The sequence below is a fragment of the Syngnathus typhle genome, linkage group LG15 (genome assembly GCF_033458585.1).
Source record: "Syngnathus typhle isolate RoL2023-S1 ecotype Sweden linkage group LG15, RoL_Styp_1.0, whole genome shotgun sequence".
Taxonomy (NCBI): Eukaryota; Metazoa; Chordata; class Actinopteri; order Syngnathiformes; family Syngnathidae; genus Syngnathus; species Syngnathus typhle.
The window spans coordinates 279,743-299,766 of record NC_083752.1 but is presented as its reverse complement, the minus strand read 5'-3'; the positions used below and the strand labels follow the sequence as shown (position 1 = coordinate 299,766).

The 20,024-nt window shown below is 42.3% G+C and overlaps 5 protein-coding genes across 5 annotated transcripts; 4 read left to right on the top strand and 1 right to left on the bottom strand.

Moving 5' to 3' along the window:
* Positions 1-22: 22 nt before the first annotated feature.
* Positions 23-5,681, bottom strand: gdpd5a (glycerophosphodiester phosphodiesterase domain containing 5a). Its single transcript, XM_061298966.1, has 16 exons — positions 5,410-5,681; positions 4,297-4,471; positions 3,828-3,931; positions 3,668-3,761; positions 3,532-3,591; positions 3,369-3,467; positions 3,169-3,262; positions 2,821-2,966; positions 2,632-2,714; positions 2,413-2,563; positions 2,127-2,348; positions 1,860-2,005; positions 1,594-1,741; positions 1,386-1,468; positions 779-891; positions 23-711 (listed from the first exon to the last, which is right to left on the bottom strand). The coding sequence occupies exons 2-16, from the start codon at positions 4,411-4,413 to the stop codon at positions 602-604; spliced, it is 1,770 nt and encodes a 589-aa protein (XP_061154950.1). The 5' UTR covers positions 4,414-4,471; positions 5,410-5,681; the 3' UTR covers positions 23-601.
* A 1,579-nt stretch (positions 5,682-7,260) lies between these two features.
* Positions 7,261-10,027, top strand: serpinh1a (serpin peptidase inhibitor, clade H (heat shock protein 47), member 1a). The gene is made up of 5 exons (XM_061298967.1): positions 7,261-7,461; positions 8,117-8,721; positions 8,975-9,073; positions 9,181-9,413; positions 9,484-10,027. The coding sequence occupies exons 2-5, from the start codon at positions 8,127-8,129 to the stop codon at positions 9,784-9,786; spliced, it is 1,230 nt and encodes a 409-aa protein (XP_061154951.1). The 5' UTR covers positions 7,261-7,461; positions 8,117-8,126; the 3' UTR covers positions 9,787-10,027.
* A 332-nt stretch (positions 10,028-10,359) lies between these two features.
* Positions 10,360-14,483, top strand: acer3 (alkaline ceramidase 3). Its single transcript, XM_061298971.1, has 11 exons — positions 10,360-10,566; positions 11,649-11,759; positions 11,846-11,898; positions 12,033-12,085; positions 12,189-12,270; positions 12,340-12,375; positions 12,574-12,632; positions 12,721-12,822; positions 12,914-13,018; positions 13,101-13,146; positions 13,304-14,483. Exons 1-11 carry the CDS (start codon positions 10,464-10,466, stop codon positions 13,355-13,357), a joined length of 804 nt encoding a protein of 267 aa, XP_061154955.1. The 5' UTR covers positions 10,360-10,463; the 3' UTR covers positions 13,358-14,483.
* A 640-nt stretch (positions 14,484-15,123) lies between these two features.
* LOC133167884 (transcription factor 7-like 1) lies at positions 15,124-18,036 on the top strand. The gene is made up of 7 exons (XM_061298968.1): positions 15,124-15,323; positions 15,887-15,964; positions 16,051-16,109; positions 16,309-16,459; positions 16,569-16,676; positions 16,760-16,796; positions 16,910-18,036. Exons 1-7 carry the CDS (start codon positions 15,156-15,158, stop codon positions 17,458-17,460), a joined length of 1,152 nt encoding a protein of 383 aa, XP_061154952.1. The 5' UTR covers positions 15,124-15,155; the 3' UTR covers positions 17,461-18,036.
* A 158-nt stretch (positions 18,037-18,194) lies between these two features.
* fgl1b (fibrinogen like 1B) lies at positions 18,195-20,004 on the top strand. Its single transcript, XM_061298969.1, has 9 exons — positions 18,195-18,360; positions 18,427-18,483; positions 18,537-18,741; positions 18,815-18,974; positions 19,048-19,145; positions 19,217-19,305; positions 19,382-19,507; positions 19,570-19,634; positions 19,711-20,004. The coding sequence occupies exons 1-9, from the start codon at positions 18,355-18,357 to the stop codon at positions 19,889-19,891; spliced, it is 987 nt and encodes a 328-aa protein (XP_061154953.1). The 5' UTR covers positions 18,195-18,354; the 3' UTR covers positions 19,892-20,004.
* The last annotated feature ends 20 nt before the right edge of the window (positions 20,005-20,024 follow it).

Sequence of the window (20,024 nt, the reverse complement as noted above, 5' to 3'; positions counted from 1 at the left end):
AAAAGGTAAAGAAAAGTCTCAGTCCATGGAATCACTTTTATTAACAACTGTTGTCAATTGTTCAAAGTGGCAAAACAGTTAAAAATGCAAATCTTAATTATTATTATAATAATGACAAAAATCCTTCCTTAATATTGAACCCATATCGGTTTCAAGGCATCCGCGTGAAAGATGTCACTATTCAATATTTTTAAAACATGGTGGTATGGCAGTCATATCATCTGATACTGACAATTCAGAGACTTTCAAAGCCCTGCACTGCATACCCTCAATAGTCTATGGATTTCCTAAAAGCGCATTGGCCCAAAAAAAAAACCACACTGAAAAGTCTTTCATAATGGACGAATATTTAAAATATGTTCTATTTACATCAATGTATCATACATAGATAACAATACACAGTCCACTTTCTAAACACAGAATATAATGAAAAAGAAAATACATTCAACTTTTTAAAAAAAAAAAAAAACTATTTAAAAACCATAGCTTTGCTTGCATGTATGCATACTAACAATTTGGAAATGTGTATTCCAACAAGTGCAATATACCGAACGTGTATTATAGACACGTGTACTATAATAGAAAACACGACAATAGTAATCTAGCATCCCATTTGTTCCGTGTGAAATGAGTTTCCGTGAGCGTATCTGGCATTGCCATTCTCGGGATACAACGACAGCTCCTCTGTACTTGTTAGCCCGTTGTTGAGTTCTGAAAGACATACATTATTTTTAAACACACAAAAAAAAAAAAACGATTCGCTCTATAGCTGTACTACCTGAAACGATGAGCTTCTCCTTCATGATGTTGACATCCCGATGAGATCGAAGCGGCACAGCGCTCAGCATGATCTGCTCGGGGTTACAGTTCTGCATCCCACTCATCCTCCACCTGTTCCATGTTTCAATAATATATTACAAGCACGCATTTCATCGTGTTGATGCACACAAAATGGTTGTAAAGGTAGGTTGTGCATCAAACTGTATGGTGTAAGGAATGGGTGCCAGGCAGAAAAAGCACAAGGAGAAAGAAACAAAGGCACGGCAAGGCAGCTGTAGCCGTTACCTGATCATATGATAGCTGACAGATGCCAAGGGGCAGCGGAGGAACGTTGCATGCAGATCAGACAGAGCACCACACAAAATAAGGACATCAGAGGAGAAAGACAGACAGAAGGGGGGAAAGAGGTTAGAGCGTAGAGGTGAAACATGAAAACATTGACAAGATAAAAGGGGGATAGTGAAGAAAGACAAAAAACAGCAGAGTGAACGCAGTAAAGTGAAACAAGGTCGGTGGAGTCAAACACAAAATAGCGAGTTGCAAATCATCGGAATGATTGCTCAAACCAAAAACAGTATTAACGTCCCTGCGCAATGTGTACTTACTTCTGGAAACTGAAAATGATGATGACCACAGCAAGTGAGAGAAGATCTGAGGCGATCCAGATGAAGCGGTAAGCATTCTGACTCTGAAAGGGGGAGCAAAGAAAGAAAGAGAAATCAAACGCTTACCAGACAATACCACGAGAGAACGCGCTCAACAAATATGTCAGCGTGTGACCTTGCTGCAATGGCAGCCATGAGAGTTGTTTACCATGAGCCAGATGGGGTAAGGCACCTTTCGGAGGACTTGGGGGGCATCAGAGGAGACGGAAGGCACCCCGCTACACCACAGAAGCGAGTACAGCCACGGCTGGTTCACCGGGAAGACGGTCACGCTCACATTGTTGGCCAGATACTCCCTGCATGGGGGAAGGAAGGTACATGTCTGCAGTCATCTGACTATTTGGAATTTTGGCAATTGTCTATTCATTCTAAAGTTACGTTCTTCAAGATTCGGCCACTTTTCAAATCCCTTACTGTATATCTTTGTGGCTGGCCTTGCTGTAGTGAAGCGTCAGGCTTGTAATGCCCCTTTGCCTTATCTCTGCCACTGACAGCTTCTCATTTGTGGTCTGCTGGAACCCCCGGAGCCTCCCCTTGTCCGTGTCAGGGCTCCATGTCACCTGGCACAAACACATGTGAAACAGAAATAGCCTCATCAGATGGAATACATTATTATTATTATTCACATTCAGAAAATGATATGAAAAGAATTCAGATATAAGAGGGAGCTACAGTCCTCACCCTCTTGTGGGAAATGCCGGCTTTCTGCACAGCCCACATTGTGTCCGTGAACCAACTCCGAAAGCGAGGGTGGCCTGCGGGGGGCCTTCGGATGTTGAGAAGCACCGAGCCGTTGGCCCTGACTGCCAGACGAAGCATTTCCAGCAAACTGCAAACCGTCTGGTTGACTATTCTGCTGCGATCCCTCCCGGTAAGCGTCTGGACTGTCCAGTAAGGATCCCTCTGAGAACACGGATATGAATGAGTTGCTTTCCCTTTAGGAGTGCGTATCAATGGGATCCTTTACCTCCAGAAACCAGCGACCTGCGTTAAGGGAACGTAACTCTGTCCAATTGAAGAAAGCGCCATCATCACGCTGTCTGGCAGGAAAAACCCTGCTAACATCGGTGGTTCGTCTCAAGGTGCCATCTCGCATGAGGAATGGAACGCCGTCCATACTAGAGATAGAAAATTAACTCAAGACTTGAGACCGAGATGAAAATGTCCAAAATGGCAGTTCAATAACCTAAAAGTGACGTCAGCCTCCAGGGAGCTGGCTCCATGCTGTAGGGCTCTGTTGAAGGACACCATGGTGTTTTCCGGGGCCAGCTGAGAGATAAACAGACAACATTATTATTATTTCATGATTTGATTTATCGTTACATATTATTTGATCACGGCGACAACAGTAGCAAAAAAAAAAAAAACACCTCACCATAGGAGCTCCTCGTCGACCGATGACGTCTGGGCGAGGCCTGAGGTGGCGACTGTCCATTACGCAGGGGCAGGAGAATGTGAGCGGTGCCAAATAAAGGGCCATCACAATGATGATGTAGGTGATTAACACCATCATCTGGAAATCTAAGACAGAGGCGTGAGCTTTATGTATTCTGCTTCATCAACGGAGAGGCTTAGCATGTGTTGGCTGGAGGAATTGTTAAGCCGTTGAAATCATGAGTTGACAGCGGATATGAAAAACATATCCACACACAAAAAGGATCATTTTAATCACGACATAGCTCTTCTACTTTCTGGTCTGGATGAAATTGAAGCAAACACCTACTAGATCTTTCTCTGCGAACAACATAAGCGGCAACCAGCCAGCTAAGAGCTGTGACTGTTGTGAGAGCGCCAATGTGAAGGAATGGTGCTGTGAACTAAAAGAAGAACACAAAATAAGTCACAGTCCAATCTTTTTGTGGCCATAATAAACAATTCAAATCCTTTTTTTCCGATGTCATTTTCTTTGGAGTATAAACAAACCTGCAGAGACACGAGGAGGACGTCCCACTCATCCGCCCATATGTCATCGACAGACACAACACCAGAGATAGTCGTGACAAGTGTAGCCAGCACTCCCATCTGAAAAGATGAGCTCATTGAAAAAACTATAAAGCTATACTATATACGTAGTAACTCACTACACCTTGTGGAGCCAGTAGAGATTAAGCTGTTGTCCCAAGGATATGTGGAAAAATGCCAAGATCTAATGAAGAAAAATGTTGATGAATGTTTATTATTATTTATTTATTGATTGATGATTTTTATTCAGGCCCTCTCACCACCAAGACTGAAATGTAGCTAAATCCCACGGTGGTGCTTGCAAGGATGGGGATGGTCTCATCCCTCCATTCACCAGAGCGGTTATACACTGACCTGCAATTTCAACACAATCACAAAATCGTTCCTAATAACATTGGGGATGTCGAAAAGCGGACTCGCCAGTTGAACTCGTCAAAATCATTTTGAGCCGCCAACCAGAAGTAGGCCCAAATAAGAAGCAGGAGAAAGGAGCTGCACAAGATGATAAACCACAAACACTCCCACTGTAAAAAAGAAAAGAAAAGAAATCAATCAATAATAATCATCAATCATAATCATCTTTGTGCATCTGACAATTCCATTTGCAATCGTATGGCTTCTTCAAACATATTATAGAGCGACATCAAGGAGAGCTTGTCCAGCACTCAAGGACTCGCTCGCTCAATAGTTAACAGGATCAGGAGGTAATTCCACATGAGAGGAGAGCGAGGCAATGATAGGCCACTTAACACGTCCTGTTGACCAGTGATCAGCTTTGGTACCTCACCCTTTCCACCAGCTTACGTAAGACACTGGGAGGTAATTAGAAGAAAAATGTCTTCATCCAGATTGGGTGCAAAACAAAAATAGATGAAAAGTACGGTCTTACCCTGGAGGTGTCGTCTTGCGAGCGCTGGTAGCGTTTCCAACGACAACCGTAGATGCCGGTGACAAAGGACACAAGCACTTGCTTTTCATAGACCTGCAAGGGTTGGTGTTTCACCATGCTCCTTTAGCCACAACGCACCAGCAGTTTCTTAGCATCCCACACAGACCTGGGAACCCTGAAGAGCACCAAAAAGGTGGTGCACCACCATTGTTTACAAAAGACCTTTTCTTTCTCAACACAAATGACAGAATGATTTTTTTTTTTCACACATTTGTGCCTGTATTTATTTCAAGCCGACATAGAGCAATACAAAACAAGTGACCTTGTAACATCATGTTAGGAAAGGTTTGTTTAACACAAAACAAGATTGTGATGACAACACTACTTTGTTTGGGGTAGAAACCTCAGAGTCGGGAAAGCGACATACAAATGAGGGAATAATAATAATAAATGATATTGCAGTGTTTCCAAACTGTAAATAATGCCACCATCATTTGAAACCAAATAAGTAGGAATGAATGGAATAATGAAGAATATGAATCATTATTATGATCATTAAGCAAGACTCAAGAAGATCAATGACAGAGAACCATTATATCAGTCTGGTCATTTATTCCTGTCACTTTTTTTAGTCTTTCATTATTCACTCCTTCATAAAAATTGTATAACCTACACATTAGGGATGTTCAATAATAGCACTTTTTGTCTAGACTGATGCCTGTAGCTGACACTCTGATAGTGAGCACTGATGCATCTAGTGCTTTGGAAATGAAAAGTGATCATTCTAAGAACAATGACAGATTTTTCTGTAGAAGATTTTATGCTTGGATTCAATTGCTACGCATGATGCCATTAACTCAATATTTCTTCGAAAACATGTATATAGAACATCAGCCATTCATTTTCAACTTGCATGCATGCAATCTCTTCACTCACTGATATCTTAAATTCTTGCCATTAATCACCACATTGCATGTAATCATTCCAATGGTGAGGTCTGATACAGTAAAACATCATGGAAAAACAAATTGCAAAGCTTAATTCTAATTATCCCAAGAACCATAAATGAGAAGCTAGAAGAGATCACGTAAAGGGGCAATAGAGTTGTCTTACCTGAAAACAGGAAGACTTGAAGACGTCCAAATGTCTTGCAAGATTCAAGCCCTCGGGTGTTGTTGACATGACGTCGTTATTTCAAAGTACATTTCAACTTGATCCAATCAGACGTGAGCCCAAGAATGGCCCCAAAATACAAAAGAGTTGGAAAGCTTGCATTCATGTGTTTTCTTCTAATCTTTTGTTCAATAGCTGTTGCTCTGGAGACAGACGCAAGTGCACCTCTCGTTTGCGCCTAATCCGCTCCTCCGTGTGGGGGAGGAGCTATGGCGCACACCATTTACTCTCATTAGATAAGATTATATTGACATTTAAGAAATGACTTGATTCAATGGTAAAGGATTTATTCCATGTTATTCCTTTTTTAAGTCTCTTAACGCAGGAAAATATAGGATGATAATTAATATTACATATAATGATTGCATTTTTCCTTCAAATGTAACACCCCGCAAATATTTGAACCTTCATTGTCCTTTGGTTCTGGAATAACCCATGTGGTGAAACAAAACCAATTGGCTGAATGGATGATGTCCAACAGGTGGACGGACGGACGCTGAGAAGTGAGATTGTTCTTCCTACCACTTTTGAAGGTTGACATGCAGGATGGAGGTAATCATGAGTGTTAAGGGATTTCTTGTGTTGTGAGCCAAGTTCAAGGTGCAGAATGGAATGTTTAATAACAAGTTCACTCTAGGGGGGTTAGATGGCAAACAGGTAGAGTAGTTGAGTCAGCTAGTCTTGTAAGAGATCTATTCCGAGAAGAACAGTCAGAGATTAACCCTTAGCTTTAGGTCAGATCCTTCTAATCCCAAACATTGTACATGCACCAGTGAGGGCCACTTCACGGTCTGTGGGACTCAAGTCAGTAGTAGCAATATCATACCGCTTGTCCACTTTTGGGTCAACTGCAGACTGTCCCATCAGATTTAGGGCGAGTTAAACCATAGATGAAAATGATGAGGCATTATAATCATTAACATGAGAGACAATTTCCCAAACATGCATGTTGATGATGATAATCATAATAATAATGATGTTGATGAATGGTAATAATGTGGAACTGCATTACTGCAAACTTGACTCGATTTAGTCATTGCTTTTTGTGGACCTCTAGTGGTAATATTAATCGAGCCAGCAGAGGGCGCTTGAAGCTTTTCTACATTCCAGGAGAATTAAAGCAAAGTAATTCATTCAAATCTGTTGTGTGCTTCCAGATTAATTCGGTTGGAAATATAAAAGCAGAAAATAAAAATGCAAAGACTGCAAAAGAATTGTCACTTTCAGTTCTGGTGCTTGACCTTTGCCCTTCACATCTGGCCTGAATAATGCACTCCTGGACACTCCTGACCAGGTGGCTGCAGTGAAGGCCTGGCAAATCATTTCCAGCTAGAAAAACTGTGATCATCTGGAGGACAATTCGTCAATGAAAACGATTTAAAAACACATTTAGTTTCAAGGCCTGATGTGCTTCTACACAAATAAATAAGATCCATGAGAAGAGTAGCAGTCTACCGGACACACATCCGCTTCTTCTGCAACTTCCTGCTTGAAAAATCCACAACAACGCCTGCAGTCGGGGGGGATGGGCACAGTGGGAAATGTGGAACGAGAATGTTCACTTGCCAAAGTTCGTATTCCCAGAAGAACCAGCTGGAAGAATACATACTCAAGAGGCTTGTGTACTTTCCAGAGATGAATGAATACATTCCATGAATAACGTCAACTTCATGTTTTGCTTTAACATACATATATGGTCCTACAAAAAATAATCCAGGGTGTCTGACTGCTCTTGTAGTCCAGCAATCTCGGGCTTTAGGACCTAGCAGGGGGGCGGGGAGGATTCTTCTCCTCCTGCCCTTGGATACATGGGCGGGACATCGTGGAAACAAGACTCCAGCGCAGGGATTTTTCTTCACTGAAAAGCGAGTTGGAATTCTGCAACTCTTTCACCAACATTTGACTTCAGAAAAGAAACATTTGAAAGAGTCCGACTTGCGTTTGGAAAGAGATTTGGAGCGAGCATTGGAATTGCTGAAAAGGCCTAATAAGGTAAGATACAAGTATAAATAGAGGGAGGGGATCGAGTATTGTGAGGAGTGTTATTGCCCAGGCATGCATGTGGAAAGAGATCACAAGTTAAGATTGAAATATGCACTAGTGATGCCATTGTAGGCTAGTGAATGTGGCATTTGTGAAATATTCTACGTTGAAAGTCGAGTTGAAGTGCACAGCAGAGTCAGAGCTTTGACATTTTGACTACAATTGAAACATATTGCACATATTTTGTCTTTGTATGACTTTCAAAATGGTTTTCCAGAAATCTGATTATTGATATAATAGTCTCAGCTAAAAAATAAAAAATAAAATAACAATAATAATAGTTAACCCAAGGCTCTGAGACCTGGGTTTGGGCTAAGATACACCCAGCTGCTGTCTACGTGGCTGTTATGTAATACTTTTCTAGAGAGATCTTTGAATTGCATGTCTAACCCACTATCCCAGATATTATTTTCGAAATATATCTCAGAGGAAAAACTAGCATTTGCTGGAGCGCAGGCCATAATTGTGCTTTCTTTCATTTTCTTGTATATTCCTAGACATGAACACAATTTTGTGCATTCAGTGAAATTGGATTTTTCAGATATTATACCGTTAGAGCTATTTGGCCTTTTATCCTTTCTTCTTCATGTCTTCTCACTTCTAGACTTTTCACCATGTGGATACATTTGGTAGCGCTGGCCCTCCTGGCCACAGCAGCATCGGCCGCCACGGCCGAATCCGCCGACAAAGTCCTGAGCAAAGGCGCCACCACGTTGGCTGACAACAGCGCCAAGGTGGCCTTCAGTCTTTACCAAGAAATGGCAAAGGAGAAAAATGTGGAAAACATCCTTATTTCTCCCGTGGTGGTGGCCTCCTCATTGGGTCTGGTGGCCCTCGGAGGAAAAGCCTCGACTGCTTCTCAAGTCAAAAGTGTTCTGAATGCGGCCAAAGTGACAGACGAGCAGCTGCATTCCGGCTTGGCCGAGCTCCTGACCGAGGTGAGCGACCCCGAGGCACGTAACGTCACCTGGAAGATGAGCAAGCGTCTGTACGGACCCAACACGGTTAAATTTGTGGACGCCTTTGTGAAAAGCAGCAAAAAACATTACAATTGCGACAACTCCAAAATCAACTTCAAAGATAAGAAAAGTGCTTTGAATGCCATCAATGAATGGGCTGCTAAGTCCACTGATGGCAAAGTGCCTGAAGTCACAAAGGTTGTAGAACAGACTGATGGTGCCATGATCATCGACGCTATGTTTTTCAAACGTAAGTAGAAATATGGATCGTAGCATTTGATCCATTTATCTTCGATGCAGCTTCTTCTCACTTGGGTCACGGGTGCGCTGGAACCAACCTGGCTGACTTTGGGGTGCAGGTTACCTCATCAAAACAAATGAAAGAGCTAAACTATTTTCTCTTATTTGATGGACGCTATGCCCCCGTGACCCAACGTCAGGAAAGCGGAAGATGGATGGATGGATTAACGGATATTAGAATTTACTTTTTTTTTTTTTCAAAGCTCACTGGGATGAGCAGTTCCATCCCAAGATGGTTGACAAGCGTGGATTCATGGCCTCCCATAGCCACACTGTTTCAATAGAGATGATGCACCGCACAGGTAGTTCGGCAGTGTAGAATTCAACAGCATCTTGTGAAATGTCTGGATTTGAAATCAAAATATTCTTTTATTTGGATTCACCGCGATGTCATCATTTGTTTTACCAGGCTTTTACGACTTCTACGACGACGCCACCAATAATGTGTTGATTCTGAACATGCCGCTGGCTCATAAGAAGTCGAGTGTGGTGTTCATCATGCCACATCAGGTGGAAAGTCTGGAGAGAGTTGAGAAAATGCTGAACAAGAAGCAGCTGGATAGTTGGCTGAGTAAGCTGCAGCAGACACCAGTGGCTTTGTCCATGCCCAAAGTTAGCATGGAAGTCAGTCACAACTTGCAGGTACGTAATTATCATCAACTGCATTTGAAATAGTTCATCCTGCAGGATCTATCTGGCCATTCGTCCTTAGAAACATCTTGAGAAGTTGGGCCTGACAGAGGCAGTGAACAAATCCAAAGCAGACTTGTCCAACATCTCTGGGAAAAAGGACCTCTACCTGTCCAGCGTCTTCCATGCAGCCACCATGGAACTGTCCACGGAAGGAAATGAGATGGACACGAGCATATTTAGCTCTGACAAGCTGAAGTCCCCCAAACTTTTTTATGTAGACCATCCTTTCATCTTCTTGGTCAAGGACAAGAAGACCAACTCCATCTTGTTTATTGGCAGGATGGTCAGGCCAAAGGGAGAAAAGATGAGGGATGAATTATAACCACATGCTGACTTGTCTTTATTTACCTGTGTGAGTGTGCGCGTGTGCATGTGTGTGTGTGTGTGAGAGAGATAGTTAGTTAGTTAAGTACATTCCTGTCACACACTGATACCATTCCACAAGCATTTGAAAAGGAGTGTCTTCCTTCAGAGCATCCTTTAAGACGGTATCATTGGTGCAACGTTGTCAAATGACTTTGAATACAATTTACTTGAATAAAATAAAAAAGGCTGTCTCAGTGTGCCAGTCTAATATGGTTTGTCAAATACAGGTTGAGTTTTGAAAAAGTGATGAAGCTTCGTTGTTTGTCTTGACATTTCAGTTTCAAATATGACCAAGAGGTATTCTAGATATGTGGTCATATCACTCATACAAGGTTTTTCATGGGCGTGTTTGTGGAATGCTGGTTTTCAAGGGAATTTGAATAAGATCTTTTTTTTTCACGATGTCTCCTGGGCAAATTTTCAATCGGAATGATAAACAAAATATTTGGCGCCCTCTAGTGTACAGTATCTAGTGTGCAGTACACGTCAAATGACACTAGGGCAATGACGTCAACACGCCCCAATGTGCTGAACCGCTTCCCATCTCCAGCTGTCATAGGCCGGGTTCGCGCAACGGGGATGGGACTCCAAATCCGTTAGTGGCCGCCCAGCACCAACTCCTCCGCTCCCATCATGGCTCCCTCGTTGGACAGGCACGGATACTGGGGGCGGCCCACTTCCACGCTCGACTGGTGTGAAGAGAATTATGTCGTCTCATACTACATCGCCGAATTCTGTGAGTAACACAATCGGGGGGTTGTCAACGCAATGCATGTGTTGTTTTTTTTTTTATTTGTCATCGAAATGCGATGCAAGCTTGATATTCACACGACATTGAATATTTCCGGCCCACGCAAAAAATGTGCATTAATATTCCCCATGATTTCAATGCAAATGTCATTTCCGCTCAACGTGCACGCTGGTGTTCCGCCGCGACCATGACACAAAGAAAGCAAAAAGCAAAAACAGGTTTCTCAAGAAACAATAGCAGCAGGATCTCAACTGGCTCGGATGTTCTTCTTGATAACAGCCCATTCTTAACAAGCCATTGTTGACTATGCTTGGTCACTTTATTAGATACACCGATGCACCATTGGCAATTATGCAACCACTTAGTGCCCAACCACACATCTAGAATAATATAAATAACTACCTCCCTAATCAAACTGTGCAAGTATAGTAATGGTGCCTGAAATTGGATTAAAAAAAAAAAAATCCCAAAAGCCAGGTTTTGTCCTCCCCCACCCCCAGCCCGCCCCTTTCTGTCAGTTGGAGCTTTTGTTTATACAGAGGACACAGGGATTGTGCTTCAGCATGGTAACGGTCATTCAGGTAACAATGGAATGCAGCGATAAAGAATAGACTCCAAATCTTTGTCTTGAATCAAATGTGTGCCATTCTTCTCCATGGTTCATTGCAAAGTAACCTAGTAATGATATGATACAGATAATAAATGTATTTAGTCACTGACCAAAGTCTATCCGATCAGTCACCTGCAGTTCTAAGTAGAAGGTGCCCGTTGAGAAAACACTCAAGGTGTTCTGCTTTTCAAACTGATAAGGTCTTGTTTGCACATCACCGCACCCAGGTAGAATTTTTTTTTTTTAGATCTCCACTGCACTTGTAATAAATCAGTCTAGTCCAAAGTTATTGATTGATTTAGCATACAAAGACAATGATGGAGTTGTATGATTTGAACTTTGTGGAAGTTCTCCTCAGATAGCAAGATGTTGTCATACGTCAAAGCAGTCCTTGAACTGTCACCAGCTTCACAATCTTGTCTCTCACTACGATGCCCTGGTTTGGTTGCCTGCGCAGGGAACACCGTAAGCAACCTGATTATGATTCTTCCTCCCATCTGCGGGGCCATCCAGACATTTCGCCATGGCCTTGAGTTGTGCTACATCTTCTCTTTCCTTGGACTTGCAGGTCAGTCCTTTTCATGATTGTGTTTTAAAAAGATGCTGAAGTCATCCTAAGGAAGGCTCCAGTGACATTTTCCTTGTGTCACTCAGCTGTCGGTGTTGGTTCCTGGTGCTTCCACATGACACTGCTCTATGAAATGCAGGTAAGCAAGTCAAAGTGATGGTCAGCGTTGCACAAAATAATCATGCACTGAGGCAGCTATTCATTTATTTGAGACAAAATAAATCAATTCGACGTCGATAACACAATACATGCTTTGTTGACTGCCATTTGCAGCTGCTGGACGAGTTGCCAATGATTTACAGCACGTGTGTCTTTGTCTACTGTCTGTAAGTGGCTACAGCTTTCAGGCTTTTAAAGATTCCCAATACAGTGGACACATCAAAAAAAAAACAACTCTTGAATAAGAACACTGTATCTATTATTTTCTAGATACGAGTGCTTCAAACAAGGGAACAGCATTAGCTGGTTTCCTGTAGCGTTATTATTCATCTTCAGCGTCACAGTAACTGTGGTGAGTATTTATTATCACTTTGTTAGCTCTTGTTGCAGTTTTCCCCAAATGGATTTTTTTTTGTTGCAGGTTTATTTACAGTGGAAGGAACCAGTGTTTCACCAAGTGAGTTTGCCTTCCGCTCTGTGATCTTGCTTGTTTGCTTTTGGGGCTCAGTGTGCCTTCACTTTCTTGTACTTCTTAAATAAACACGGAAAACTCATTCCCTGCCATTGACGGCTATAGACGCCAAAGCTTCTATCTTCAAACGAGCAGAGCTAACAATGAATAGAGCTGCTTTTCAGAATGACTCGTCTTTTTCAGGTCATGTACGGCGCTTTGGTGGCGTGTCTGGTGTTGCGATCGGTCTTCATTGTTACGTGGTAAATTGGCCGAGTGGATTATTTGCATTGGAAATGTCGTCTCGTTAATATTCCGAAAATAACAATTTGGCTTTTGTCTCATTTGTAGGGTGTACCCATGGTTACGGCCTTTGTGTTACACCTCCTTGGGTATATTTCTGTTAGGCTTTCTTCTGTGGAACATTGACAATATTCTCTGTGACTCCTTAAGGTGACTGTTTCTAATGTATGGTGGCTCTAATTGCACTCGGGTTATTTTCCAAATGGTCATATGACTTGTCTTGTTCCTTACTGCATGGTAGAGCCAGTAGACAAAGACTGCCCCCTGGTGTCGGAGTGGTGACACAGTTCCATGCCTGGTGGCACATCTTCACAGGCTTGGGCTCGTATCTGCACATACTTCTCAGGTACACGCCTCGCTCACATTACTGCTGTGATGAAACATGTCCAGGCCCATTCACGTGTTTTTTTTTTCCCCCTTATTCTCAGTTTGCAAATCAGAACAACCTACCTCAAGTACAGACCAAAAGTAAAGGTATGTTGATTATTATTGGCAAAGGCCCCCAAGTTTTGATTGCATTTTCTAGTCCTCTTTAATACTTCATTTCTATGACAGTTTGCTGTTTTTTCAATGTTAACAACAATTGAAAAAATTGCGCCTGGATTCATTTGCAAATGTCCCCTTTATTTAGTTTTTATGTGGAGTTTGGCCCACTCTACATGTAGAACCACAAAGGACAAGCTGATATGAAGGTCACTTGAGAAATAGTGGTTATTAACTTAAGGACCAGCCAGCCGGTGTCGCCGTCTACTTGCTTGGAGCTCAACCCATCCATCGCTAGGGAGCAGTGTGGACCTGTGGCGAATTAACTGATTACAGTTTAGCACTGAGTTTGATTGGAAATGAAACATTTGTTTTTTTCTTTTAAAACATAATTTATTAGCTTAGCCTTCATGTTTGTATATATTTTTTCAATTAATTATACAGCAAATGCAAATATAATATAAAGTGAAATGGGAAAATGTGTTATGGATGTTCAAAAATGCAAAAATATTTAATCTGAGGTTCGGCAAAACAAGTGAAGGGAGAGTACCAGTCCAAACAGTGTTGTCGTGTCATTCTGAACGTAGAGCAATGTGATATTGTAGCTCTGGGTTACAGAATCATCTCATTTAACGACAGACTTTGACTTTCTTAAAAACACTACTGTTTTATTATGTTCATAACAGTGGCACTTTCATTGCCATAGTTGCTTTTTCAATTAAAAAGGGAATTAAGAGTCTAATTTTGGTCCAGCTATAAAGTAGCAAACAAGATCAACACCAAGTTCAAATTTTTTGAAAAGACCAATAGAATATAAATGGAACATTCATTGCAGCATGAAAAGAGGCCTCATTAGTTTTACCCAAACGTTTGACCATGGAAAGAAAATTGCAACCCGGGCTTTGTGGTCAGTTTGGTATGACTACATTGCTCAACATCCTTTTAAGGCTATTTTATGTTTTTAAACGTGACATTACTGTTGCACAGGGTACCGCTGACTCGTATGAACACACTTGCAAACATGAGCACAATGTAAGACAAAAGATTCAGTTTGTGCCTATAATCTTGAGTGGAATGATAGCAAGTTGGATACAGTTAGAAAATTGGGTGCCTTATTACGTGGGGGTGCAGGTTAACCCACACTGCCTTGTTTGTGCGTGTCAAAATAATTCCTCGGTCATTGTCAGAAGAATCTCATCTGTGTTCTACTACTGATCATGTAATGCTGATGTTGACCAGAAAAACAAACTCTGCTTCCTCACTTTTTGTGCCAGTATTCAACGTTGTCCGCTCTTTGTTGGTAAATAAAAGAGAACTTATGTCACTGATTATTGTCTGGTCTTAAGAAACGTGAAAAAAAAAATCAGTTCTCTCTCTCTGGAACAGCTCATCCTTAGTTTTGAGCCATGAACATAATCCTTGATAATGTCCCAAATTTATTTTTTAAAATGTATTCGTTTATTTATTTATTGAGATACTGCATGCATTTGTATTTTAGGCTATTTGCTATCATTTTAATCTTGTTATATGATTGTATTGTAATTGTTCCTGCACCTTATTTAAAATTCCTTTGTTTCCTAAATCAAAATTTTACCCCCAAAGTATTAAATTATACTACGTCTACTTATCAGTGTTTTATTTATTTATTTATTTATTTAAATCTCTGTATAATTATGATGAATATGCATTTTCCAATGGCACTGAAATTCAGCGTGGTCCTGCGCGCATCGCAAATGCTGACGCTCGACACGTGGGACGTCACAATTGCATTACGTGATGTTGTAGAGTTTAAACGTGTGTGTAGTAGGACGTGTCACGGAAGACGTTTTATTTATGTGAAAGTTGATGTTGTCGCTTACAAAACTGTGTGAAATCCGTCATCGCATCTGTGCGTGTTCCGCCCGCACGCGTCACTCAAGTCACCTGAGTTGAGTTGGAGATGTGCAATCTTGCCATTTTGCTGCCGCTTCCGCATTGCTGGCTGCAAACGATGTGACAAAATGGATCAAATGTGGCCAAGTTGTGATCCGAGAGACGTGCGGTTCAATTACCAGGCCTTACCTCGCTTCGCGGAGCAAGCTCCGACCCTCGCTGCTCCGGACATGTTCAACGGACCTCAGCCAGTCATGTACATGAACAGTGCTGCAGGATATTACAGTCATGGCCAGGTAAGCGTGCAAAAAGCATTTCTGAGATGCGCCTTTGTTGACATGCTGACATGGTGATGCCATTTGCATGTGATATCGCTGACTTCCAACAGAGCTCAAATGGAATGCTATCCAAGAGTTCACAATGAAATATGAGGTCACCATCTTGGATCATGCATCACATTTAGTGTTACCCAAAGAAGACCGACCTTACAGTGGTCTGCAGCAAATTTGCTTCAAAATGTTCAATATCATTTCCCTTTCTCCCTATTGTGAACTTTTCACATTTTTGACGTGCCTTCTCACAATCTTACTTATGTCACTTTTTACAAGTCTATAGATGAGTTTTCAAGTCTTGGCTGCAGGATTTGTCGCAGAAAAAAAAAAAAAAAAAGTCCATTTGCTCTCTAGGCATTTTCCATGTGCCGGCCTCATATTGCAATCCGATTGATGGCCAAACAACTCAATGTATTTTTACGGGCGGATAGAAAATGAGCTGGATCATGAAATAAATGTTGCTCACTGCTGGTACATGTGATGTGTTTTGGCAATGCCGTAATATGGCCTGTATGTCTTTTCCATAGCAGGTGCCGTATTGGTGGCCCGTGCAAAACTTTGTTCCACCGACATCAGTTAATTTTGCTGCTGCTCCTCCACAAATGGTAAAACCTGACTTGGCCACTTTTTTCTTTTTTTTACCGCAACAGTTTTTTTTATTGCTCCTTTTTGGTTTTCTTTTCTTTTTCAGATGGGAGGCACAACAATGATGATGCCAGGGAACCCCAATCTAACTCCAGGTGTCTTTATGTAAGTGTTAAACACTCCTGTTCACATTTGAACCTGCAACGATGTTACCCTTACAATCTAAATGGAATGTTTCATTCGTGGCATAGTTCAAATCATCAAACTTGGATGAAAGCACTGAAAACTGCAGCTCTTGTTTTTATCTGGTGATGTCTCTATTTTTATTTCGGATAAAAACCGAACCGTCTCGCTTGGTTAATAGGAGAGATGCCGACGATGAGGTGGAGCACCACCAGTACATAAAGAAACCACCAAATGCCTTCATGGTGTTTGCAAGGAAGCATCGCAAAGCTCTCATGGGAAAACTGGATAAGAAAGACAGCGCGTCAGTAAATGTCATCCTGGGAGAAATGGTGACCCCAAATCTACATTTCTGAAAAAAGATTCCATTCACCTAAATGCATCAAATCAGATCAGATCATCAAATAGCCACATTTCCAAGTTGTTGCTATGTGTCCACAGTGGAATTCACTACCGCAGCAAGACCAGGCCAAATACTACGAAGAAGCAGATGTTGAGAGGAGACGTCACGCCCAGTTGTATCCCAACTGGTCCATGTGTGACAACTATGTGTGTGTCCAATATTTTCTTCATTGATTGGGATATATTGTTCATATTTGCTGATTTATGATTATTATTTTTTTATCCTGTAGGGCAAAAAGAGGAAGAGGATGAGGGGCAATGCTACCGGTACAGGTCGTTTTTTTCTTTGCATTACACAAACTGATAGTCAAGATCGTTTTGAAATTCAAGCAGATCACACAACTTGTTGTGGACTGATTTTTTTTTTTTTCCCCATCAAGATTCTGAAGCTCCGCAGCCCACCAGGATGTGCGTGGCTCCGGTCCAGACGGGCATGATGGGGCCTGAACGATACCCTGCACCGGCAGAATCCCAGTCTGTGAGCAACCTTGCATGTTTACAACAGCAGCAACAACAACAGCAGCAGCAGCAGCAGCAGCAGCAGGCTAAAGCCAGCCTTCCTACTTTTGTGCATAACTTCATGCCTCCAGCCGCTCCAACTTCATCCGGGATGGAATTCTCACAGCTTCTGAGCGGCGTCAATTACATGCCCCTACCCCATGACAAACACGCCAGAGCATTAACTGTGAATTCGTCGGAGCCTCAGAGCTTAGCGGAAGAGCTCCACGTTATACTGGAGCGATTTGAAGAAGAATCGTCCACCGCGCAGACTGAGCAGTCTGCCGCCGCACTGAATCTAGAGGAAGAGCTCCAAAGCTTACTCGAGCGTTTCCAGAATAAGGCCTCCACCAACGCGCAGTTAGGCACAGACAAGCTTCATTGCGTCTTTGAGGCTTTCGGAATCACTGCTGCTGATACTGGAGGCTGTTGAGGCTCAGGTGGGACGGACGGATGATGGAGCCAAGACAAAAAGAGAATCTAGAAACTGCACAACAGTCGTAGTCACCCTTTTTAATGAATCCTCAGTTTACAGTGTTTTTTTTTTTTTAAATTATGGACATGCCACAGCACTTTATTTTCCTTCTAAGATGCCATTAAGTTCCACATGGAAATGCACACAAAGCAAACTGAAAGACTCTTGAGAGATGAGATTCAGCTTCAACTTTTAAGCTCATCCATGCTGGAATCTTGTTCAACATGGCACTCACTTTTATCGACGTGGTATTTGCGCTATTTATATATGTCGCACAGATTTAACCTCTTCAACGAATTGACACTGTATATATATGAGTCTGTAAATGTGTTTACATCCTAAATAATATATGACTTGTATATTGTAACTTGGTTGTTTCATTGTACATAACATCATTGTACATAACCTGATGCATCACTTATGTTGCAGTCTAAAATTTATTTTTACACTTCTGATTAGGTGCTAGCTGCATTTCATTGGCTATGTACCTCTACTCTGCACAATGACAATAAAACAATATATCAGTCTACCTGATTCCACACTCGGGCATTATTTAAAAAGCATCGTTCAGGACGGAGAAAAAGGAATTGTCTCTATTGCTGTACGTACATTTTTCACGTGCACACAAATAATGAAATCAACTCAAGAAGAATGCTCAAAGTCATTCCCGGAATCAAAAGGATGACCTCAGCTACTCTTCCTGAAAGATGGAATGCTTGACAGAGGGGAAGGAAAAACCTTTGGCAATGTTTTTCCTCTAATGCGGACCATGCAGAACCAACCCAACCCATCTTGAACTCAATTCCGACTGCAGAACACAGAGTCCGGAGACAACAAAAGGAACGCTGCAAAATGAAGGTAGGTAGATACTGCGTATGTCGAGCCGTTAAATATATTGAAGTGAAATGTTTGCTATCATTTTAGACGTCCTTCCCAATGTTGATGTTTTTCCTGGTTTTCCCAACCAAGACTTCATCATCGGTGAGTAATCTACTTGTGGCTCGATGGATTTTGAATCCGTTTTTCTTTCAAAGGGATGCAGTCCAGATGTTGCAGCTCTCAAGCGAAGCATAAAGAGACTGGAAAACAAACTTGTCATCAGAACCTGGCAGGTGGAAAACTTGCAGAGGGACCAATTCTTCCGGCAGATTTCACCTGCTCCGACTCCTCCGTCGGACTCAAACACGACCCTGACGACGCCTCTTCCAGCAGCTGGAAGCCTGATGGTCCACGACCGAGGTACAACCGGTCCGATATGTCTTTCTTTCTCTCATCGGATATTTGTCATCATTCTCTTTTGTTCTGCTTTTAGATTGCTCCGAGCTGTTTGACAGAATAAGACCAAGCAGTGGGTTTTACCGCATCAGACCGAAAATTGACCAAGAGCCACTTTTGGTCTACTGCGACATGGACGACGGAGGAGGGTGGACAGTGTTCCAGAGAAGGCGGAATGGAAAAGTTGACTTTGACAGGTGTTCTATTGATGATCGATGATTTGATCTCATCCTCTTGTTCATATACGTACGTATGTGTGTCTCTTCAAAGGGACTGGGTGGATTACAGAGATGGCTTTGGCGACTTCAAGCTGTGGAATGACGAGTTCTGGTTAGGAAATGAGCACATCTATTCCCTGCTGTCGGACGGTAAGCAAGAATTCGACAAAGCTATTACATTCTGTCCATTTATTTACGCTGAACACTATCTGTGTCCCGAGGTCGTAATCTGGTGAAGATAGACTTGATGGACTGGGCGGGACAGCGAAGTCATGCGTATTACGAGAACTTCCGCATCAGCAATGAAGCTGTTGGTATCGCCATTCTCCTCTTTCATGATTGCATCTTTTCAAGTCATATAGATGACGATTTGGATTTTCCGATAGGATCGCTACCGGCTACGGTACAAGACGTACAGCGGAAAAGCTGGAGATGCTCTAGCAGGCGGTGGGGGGATGGTGGAGCGCTGGTCCGCGGGTCTCAGCAGCATGCAGTTCAGCACGAGGGATCAGGTTAGTAGTTGACCGCTCACACTTGTGTGGAATATCCTTTATAAAGATGATGTCATGGACAGGACAATGACCGTTACACTCAAGGCAGTTGTGCTCAGGAGAACAACGCAGGTTGGTGGTACAACAGGTGAGACTACTTTGACAACACTACGTCGCATCTGGAGATAATATGCTGACGCTTCATTTCTCCTTTCTGCCAACAGATGCCATTTTGCCAACTTGAATGGAAAATTCTACCGCAAAGGGGAGTACAAGGGCCAGTTTGATAACGGCATCGTGTGGGGCACATGGAGGGGCCTTTGGTACTCCCTTCGACACACCGCCATGAAGGTTCGTCCTCTGCTCTTCTTGGACGCCATGGGCAGCGGTGGCGGGGAAGGTTAAATCATATATGTCATTACTCTTTGACAGTAACGTAGCAACATTACAAATAGGCAATGTAAGCGATATAACCCGTGATCAAAATAAATGGCCTCAATTTATTGCAGGTTTCGTGTGGGAAAACGGTTTCATTTGA

What these genes read in the sequence shown, in the direction of transcription:
- gdpd5a (XM_061298966.1), bottom strand. Translation starts at nt 4,413, where the DNA reads ATGGTGAAACACCAACCCTTGCAGGTCTATGAAAAGCAAGTGCTTGTG. An exon ending in CGCAAGACGACACCTCCAGG is followed by an intron (nt 3,932 to 4,296) that starts GTAAGACCGTAC and finishes TCTTTTTTACAG; the next exon opens with TGGGAGTGTTTGTGGTTTAT. An exon ending in GGAGAAGCTCATCGTTTCAG is followed by an intron (nt 712 to 778) that starts GTAGTACAGCTA and finishes TATGTCTTTCAG; the next exon opens with AACTCAACAACGGGCTAACA.
- serpinh1a (XM_061298967.1), top strand. Translation starts at nt 8,127, where the DNA reads ATGTGGATACATTTGGTAGCGCTGGCCCTCCTGGCCACAGCAGCATCG. An exon ending in CGACGCTATGTTTTTCAAAC is followed by an intron (nt 8,722 to 8,974) that starts GTAAGTAGAAAT and finishes TTTTTTTCAAAG; the next exon opens with CTCACTGGGATGAGCAGTTC. An exon ending in AAGTCAGTCACAACTTGCAG is followed by an intron (nt 9,414 to 9,483) that starts GTACGTAATTAT and finishes ATTCGTCCTTAG; the next exon opens with AAACATCTTGAGAAGTTGGG.
- acer3 (XM_061298971.1), top strand. Translation starts at nt 10,464, where the DNA reads ATGGCTCCCTCGTTGGACAGGCACGGATACTGGGGGCGGCCCACTTCC. An exon ending in TCGGTCTTCATTGTTACGTG is followed by an intron (nt 12,633 to 12,720) that starts GTAAATTGGCCG and finishes TCTCATTTGTAG; the next exon opens with GGTGTACCCATGGTTACGGC. An exon ending in TATCTGCACATACTTCTCAG is followed by an intron (nt 13,019 to 13,100) that starts GTACACGCCTCG and finishes CCTTATTCTCAG; the next exon opens with TTTGCAAATCAGAACAACCT.
- LOC133167884 (XM_061298968.1), top strand. Translation starts at nt 15,156, where the DNA reads ATGGATCAAATGTGGCCAAGTTGTGATCCGAGAGACGTGCGGTTCAAT. An exon ending in CTGCTGCTCCTCCACAAATG is followed by an intron (nt 15,965 to 16,050) that starts GTAAAACCTGAC and finishes TTTCTTTTTCAG; the next exon opens with ATGGGAGGCACAACAATGAT. An exon ending in GATGAGGGGCAATGCTACCG is followed by an intron (nt 16,797 to 16,909) that starts GTACAGGTCGTT and finishes TTCCCCATCAAG; the next exon opens with ATTCTGAAGCTCCGCAGCCC.
- fgl1b (XM_061298969.1), top strand. An exon ending in CAACCAAGACTTCATCATCG is followed by an intron (nt 18,484 to 18,536) that starts GTGAGTAATCTA and finishes TTTCTTTCAAAG; the next exon opens with GGATGCAGTCCAGATGTTGC. An exon ending in CCTGATGGTCCACGACCGAG is followed by an intron (nt 18,742 to 18,814) that starts GTACAACCGGTC and finishes TTCTGCTTTTAG; the next exon opens with ATTGCTCCGAGCTGTTTGAC.